This window comes from Myiozetetes cayanensis, unplaced genomic scaffold, assembly GCF_022539395.1.
Source record: "Myiozetetes cayanensis isolate MyiCay16 unplaced genomic scaffold, myiCay2020 scf1579, whole genome shotgun sequence".
Lineage (NCBI taxonomy): Eukaryota > Metazoa > Chordata > Aves > Passeriformes > Tyrannidae > Myiozetetes > Myiozetetes cayanensis.
Window position 1 is genome coordinate 1 of NW_026087247.1, and position 6,420 is coordinate 6,420.

The 6,420-nt window shown below is 66.9% G+C and overlaps 1 protein-coding gene across 1 annotated transcript; it reads left to right on the forward strand.

Moving 5' to 3' along the window:
• Positions 1-54: 54 nt before the first annotated feature.
• On the forward strand, positions 55-5,930 carry LOC126637651 (uncharacterized; the record flags this gene model as incomplete). The annotated part of the gene is given in 6 exon segments (XM_050311024.1): positions 55-170; positions 844-2,753; positions 2,756-2,800; positions 2,803-2,936; positions 5,046-5,175; positions 5,325-5,930. Coding segments are annotated over 6 exon segments (2,941 nt in total), but the record flags the coding sequence as incomplete, so codon positions are not given.
• Between the last annotated feature and the right edge of the window lie 490 nt (positions 5,931-6,420).

A 6,420-nucleotide genomic window follows, 5' to 3' on the forward strand; every position in this document is an offset into this window, starting at 1 on the left:
GGGGCGGCGGGGGCGGCGCGGGGTGGCGGGTGGAGCTGGGGGTGGGACCCCGGGGGTTTGGGGGTCACCCTGGTGGGGTCGCGCTCCAGGGCGGCCCAGGAGGGGCTGCGGTGGCAGCGGCAGGACCGGAGCGCCCTCAGCGCGCTGGAGGTCGGGTGCCTGCACTACTGGTGAGTGGGCGGCCTTCGGCCTCGGACTCCTCCTCGTCCTCCTCCTCATCATCCTCGTCTTCGTCCTGCTCTTCCTCCTCATCTTCATCCTCTTCATCATCCTCGCCTTCATCCTCATCCTCTTCATCATCCTCACCCTCATCCTCATCATCCTCTTCATCACCCTCGTCTTCATCCTGCTCTTCCTCATCATCTTCATCCTCTTCATCACCCTCATCTTCATCCTGCTCTTCCTCATCATCTTCATCTTCCTCATCATCCTCGTCTTCGTCCTTATTGTCACCTTCATCTCCATCTTTGTCTTCATTCTCATCCTCATCTTCATCCTCATCTTCGTCCTCCTCATCATTCTCATCATCCTCACCTGCATTTCCATCTCCATCCTCATTTTCATCTTCATCTTCATTGTCCTCATCTCCATTTTCATCCTCATTTTCATCCTCATCATCTTCATTCTCATCCTCATCTTCATCCCCATCTTCATCCTCATGCTCATCTTCATCCTCATCATCCTCATCATCCTCATCCTCATCCTCATCCTCATCCTCGTCCTGCTCTGTGCCCTCCTCCTCCTCCTCACCTTCCCCAGCCCCCCTGATTTCCCCAATCCCCCCAAACCCCCCTAAATCCCCCCCAAATCCCCCCCCACCCTCACGCTCTCCCCTCCCCCCAGGATGGTTCTGGACCCCTCGGCCGCCCGCCCCTCCCCCCACTTCCTGCGGGCCGTTCGCTCCCTGCCCCCCAAGTTCGGCCCCTCCTCGGCCCCCGAGTACCTGGAGCTGCTCTCGGCCTTCGGCACCCACTTCGTGTGGGGGGCTCGGCTGGGGGGCCGCGTGCGGGCGCTGACGGCCGTCCGGTTGTGCCGCGCCGCCATGGCCGGGCTCGGCGCCCAGGAGGCCTCCGACTGCCTGGCCGTCGAGGTGGCGGCCGGGGGCGGGGCCTGGCGGGCGGGCGCCAAGGCCGAGGCGTGCCGGAGGGCGCGGGCGGGCACCGAGGGCAACGTCAGCTTCAGCGAGTTCTTCGGAGAGAGGCTCGTCGAGGTCGAGGGCGGCGGGGCCCCGGCACGGGACGGCGGGGTCCGGTTCCAAGGTGGAGACTTCCAGTTCCAAGATGGAGATTTCCAGTTCCAAGATGGCAGCTCCCAAAATGGCGGCGTCCAAGATGGCGGCCCTCAATTCCAAGATGGCGCCTTCCAGTTCCAAGATGGCAACTTCCAGTTCCAAGATGGCACCTTCCAAAATGGCGGCACTCAATTCCAAGATGGCGACTTCCAGTTCCAAGATGGTGGCATCCAAGATGGCGGCGCCCAAGATGGCGGCGCCCGATTCCGAGGTGGCGCCTTCCAAGATGGCGGCCCTCAATTCCAAGGTGGTGACTTCCATTCCAAGATGGCGGCTCCCAAAATGGCGGCACCCGATTCCCAAGATGGCGGCGCCCGATTCCAAGATGGCGGCGCCCAGTTCCAAGATGGCGCCTTCCAAAATGGCAGCACTCAATTCCAAGGTGGCGACTTCCAATTCCAAGATGGCGGCTCCCAAGATGGCGGCTCCAAGATGGCGGCTCCCCGGGCGGCTTCCCCGGGTCTGGGCGGGGACCTCCTGTACGGGCGTCCCGAGGGGCTGCGCCGGTGGCTGTCGGAGCTGCCGGGGGCGCCGGCGCTGGTGGAGGCCGACCTGAGGCCGCTGCACACGCTGGTGCCGCGGGGGGACCCCCGGCGAGGGGCCCTGCGCGCCGCCATCGCCGCCTACCTGGCCGCCCGGGCCCTGCCCGGAAACTGCAGCTGTGATGGACAGAGGGGTGGTCACCATGGGCGGCCCAGTGGTCAACTCAACGGTCAACTCAATGGTCAATTCAATGGTCAACCCAATGGTCAACCCAATGGTCAGCTCAATGGTCAGCTCAATGGTCAACTCAATGGTCAACTCAATGGTCAGCTCAATGGTCAACCCAAGGGTCAGCTCAATGGTCAACCCAATGGTCAACCCAATGGTCAATTCAACGATCAACCCAATGATCAACTCAACAACCAACTCAAGAACCAACCCAACGGTCAACTCAACAATCAACCCAATGACCAAGCCATTGACCAACCCAACGACCAACCCAATGGTCAACTCAACGATCAACCCAATGGTGAACTCAAGAACCAACCCAATGGTCAACCCAATGACCACCCCAATGGTCAACCCAACGACCAACTCACCAATCAACCCAACACCCAACCCAATGACCAAGCCATTGACCAACCCAATGACCAACCCAACGCCCACTCCTCCTCCCCCCCCTCCTTGGCCGCCCCTCCCTGGCCGCCCCACCCGTGCCGCTGCCCCTGCTCCTCCCTCCCCCTGCCCCTGGGGGGCTCCCCGTGCTGCCCCCCGCGCCGCGGCGCCGCCCGGCTCACGGTGTGGGTGCTGGGGGGCGGGGGCTGGCGCGGGGACCCCCTGTCCCAAACCGACGCCTACGTCTGGGCCTCCTTCGGGGGCCGCCGCGCCCGCACGGCCACGGCCTGGAACGCGGCGCGCCCGCGCTGGGGGGCCCGGCTGGAGCTGGGGGAGGTGGTCCTGGCGCCGGGGCGGCGCTGGCGCTCGAGGTGTGGGACGAGGACCACGGCTGGGACGACGACGCGCTCGGGGGTGCCGGCAGGAGGTGCTGGGGGCGGGGGAGGAGGGAGGGGTCTGTTACCCCGGGGGGGGACGCCTGGAGTTCGCCTACGAGGCCGAGTGCGGCCCCGCCCTGGGGGGGCCGCTGTGCCACGACTACGTCCTGGTGCCCCCCACCCCTGATGGGGAGTTGGGGTCTCTCCCGGTGGCCCCTGGGGCCCGGGGGTGGGGCTGGGTCGGGAGGTGCAGGAGGAGGAGGAGGAGGGGGAGGAAGATCCCGACGAGCTCCTCCTGCAGAGGTTTTGGGGAGTCCCGGGGGCTCCCGGACCCGAAGACCCCGAGCCCGACCCCAGTTTGGGGGGTCCTGGACCCAAAAACCCCGAGCCTGATCCCAGTTTGGGGGAATACCCTGACCTGAAAACCCCGAACCCAACTCCCCCTCTGGGGGCCCCTAGCCCCAAAGACCCCGAGCCCAGACCCTGCTCTGGGGGCTCCCCCAGCCCAGAACCCTTCCCAGTCCCCACCAGTTCAAAACCCTGGCCTCAGGCCCATGGGGGGCTCCTGGCCCCAAAGACCCTAGCCCGACCCCAGTTTGAGGCTCCTGGCCAGCCTCCCAGTCCTCCCATTGGCCAGTGCCCCAGTTCGGACTCCCCAGGTCCGGACCTCAGTCCCTCCCAGTCCGTCCCAGTCCTCCCAGTCTGGCCCCAGTCCCTCCCAGTCCGCTCCCAGTCGGAGCCCGAGGCCGAGGAGGCCCCGAGGGGGCCCCGTTTTTGGGGTCTGGGGGCTTTCCGGGCCCCCCCCGCGGACCCCACGGACGCTTTCGGGACCCTCCCGGAGCCCCTCGGGGATTTCGGGGGGCCCTGAGAGCCCCTCCCCCACCCGGGGGCCCCAAAACCCGGGGGGAGGGGAATAAAAACGGATCTGCTGCAGCTCCGAGTGAGTGGGGGAGTGACTGGGGGGACTGGGAGGGACTGGAAGGGACTGGGAGGGGATTGGGAGGGACTGGGAGGGACTGGGAGGGATTGGGAGGGACTGGGAGGGACTGGAACGGAATTAGGAGTGATTGAGAGGGACTGGAAGGGACTGGGAGGGACTGGGAGAGGAATTGGGAGGGACTGGGGGGAACTGGAAGGGAATTGGGAGGGACTGGGAGGGGTTTGGGGGGCACTGGAAGGGACTGGAAGAGGAATTGGGAGTGACTGGGGGGACTGGGAGGGGATTGGGAGGGACTGGGAGGGGATTGGGAGGGACTGGGAGGGACTGGGAGGAGTTGGGGAGGCACTGGGATGAACTGGGATGAACTGAGATGAACTGGGATGAACTGGGAGGGAACCGGATCCACCAATCAGGAGCTCCGGGCGGGGCCTCTGAACCGACCAATCAGGAGCCGGGAAGGCTCCCACTGGGAAAGGACCAATCGGGATCCCGGGAATCCCCTGGATTGACCAATCAGGAGCCCCGGGATCCACTGGATTAACCAATCAGGATCCTGGGGATCCCCTGGAACAGCCAATCAGCAGCTGCACCATCGGGGACCCCCCAAAACACGGGGGGGGCAGTTTTGGGGGGTCCCCTCCCTTTTTGGGGGCCCCTCCCAGTCCGGCGGGGGTCAGGGAGGTTTGTGGGGCCCCTCCCTTTTGTGGGGGTCTCTCCTTTTTGGGGGTTGGGGAGGTTTTGGGGGCCCCTCCCAGTCCAGGGTGGGGTCAGGAGGTTTTGGGGCCCTCCTCTCTCGGGGCCCCTCCCGGTCCAGGGTGGGTCGGGGAGGTTTTGGGGGCCCCTCCTTTTGGGGGCCCTCCTTTGGGGCTCCCGCCCCAGCCCTCAGCTCCGTTTCCTGCGCCCTCGGCCACTTCCGCCCCACTCAACGGCCCCGACGGTACCGGGGGCTGGAGTCCCAGGGGGTTTGGGGGTCCTGGGGGATTTGGGGGTCCAGAGGGGTTTGGGGGTCCCAGGTGGGTTCTGGGGTCCGGGGAGGATTTTGGGTCCGGGGGGGTTTAGGGGTCCCAGAGGGTTTTGGGGATCCCAGGGGGTTTTGGGGCCCTGGGGTGGATCTGAGGGTCCCTAAGGGAGGTTTGGGGTCCCAGATGGGATTTGGGGTCCGGGGGGGTTCTGGGGTCCTGGGGATTGGGGTCCCAAGGGGATTTGGGGTCCAGGGGGATTTGGGGGTCCGGGGGTTCTGGGGGTCCGGGGAGGATTTGGGGTCCCAGATGGGATTTGGGGGTCCCAGGGGGTTCTGGGGGTCCTGTGGGTGCTGATTGACCCCCTCTCCCCCCTCCAGGCCATGGGCGCGCCGCCTCCCCACCCGGCCTGGGTGGCCCTCTGGGCCCTCCTGGTGGCCACCAAACCCCCTGGGGCCACCGGCGAGACCCCGGACCCCCACGGCCAGCGAGGGCCACCCAACGTCCCCGGTGGCCACCAATCCCCCTTGGGTGGCCACCACAGCCCACTGGGTGGCCACCACAGCCCCCGTGGCTCACCACGGGACACCAAGGGCCACCAGAGACCACCCTGGGCCACCAACTTGGCCTGGGGGCCACTGAGGGCCACCAACTGACAGTGGGGACCACCCTGGGCCACCAAACCCCCCCGGGGGCCACCAAGAGCCATCAAGGGCCACCAGAGACCACCCTGGGCCACCAACTTGGCCTGGGGGCCACCAAGAGCCACCAAGGGCCACCAGAGACCACCCTGGGCCACCAAACCCCCCCGGGGGCCACCAAAGGCCACCAAGTCACCCTGGTGGCCACCAAGAGCCATCGAGGGCCACCAGAGACCACCCTGGGCCACCAAAGCCCCCCGGGGGCCACCAAGGGCCACCGAGGGCCACCAGAGACCACCCTGGGCCACCAAAACCCCGGAGACCGCCAAGGGCCACCCAATCCCCAGGGGCCACCAAGGGCCACCGAGGCCACCAGAGACCACCCTGGGCCACTGAACCCTCAGAGGCCACCCAAGGCCACCACGCTCCCCGAGGGGCCACCAAGGCCACCGAGGGCCACCAGAGAGCCACCCTGGGCCACCAAACCCCCGGGGCCCTGCAAGGCCACCCAACCCCCAGGGGCCACCGAGGCCACCAACCCCGGGGCCGCAGAGCCACCCAACCCCCTGGGCCACCGAGGCCGCCCTCCCCGGGGGCTCCCCCTGGGCGGTGGCCGCGGTGGCCGTGGGGGAGGGTGGCCCTGTTGGTGGCCCTGTCGGTGGCCGTGGTGGCCTCTGCGGGGGGGCGGGGGCTGCAGGGGGTCGTGGGGGCGTTTTGGGGGTCCCGGGGTCTGGGCGGGCTGGTGCCCCCAGGAGGAGCCGGGGGTCTCGAGCCCTTGGTGGCCTCTGGTAGCCACGGGGCAAGTAGGGGCCCTCTGGGAACCTTCCGGGGAGGGGCGGGGGAGGGCGGGAGGGGGGGGCTCAACGGGGAGACCCCCGGGAATGGGGAGACCCGGGAATGGGAGACCCCGGAATGGGGAGACCCCGGGAGCCCCCGGTGAGGGGATGGGGGAGGGGAATGGGGAGGGGTTTGGGGAGGGGATTTGGGGTCGTTTTTGGGGGGTTAATTTTGGGAGGGTTTTTTTTTGGTAATAAAAGAGTTGGAGGAGGAGCCGAGTGAGGGGTCGGGACCCCGGGAATTGGGGGGTGGGGTTGGAACCCCCAAAATGGGAGCA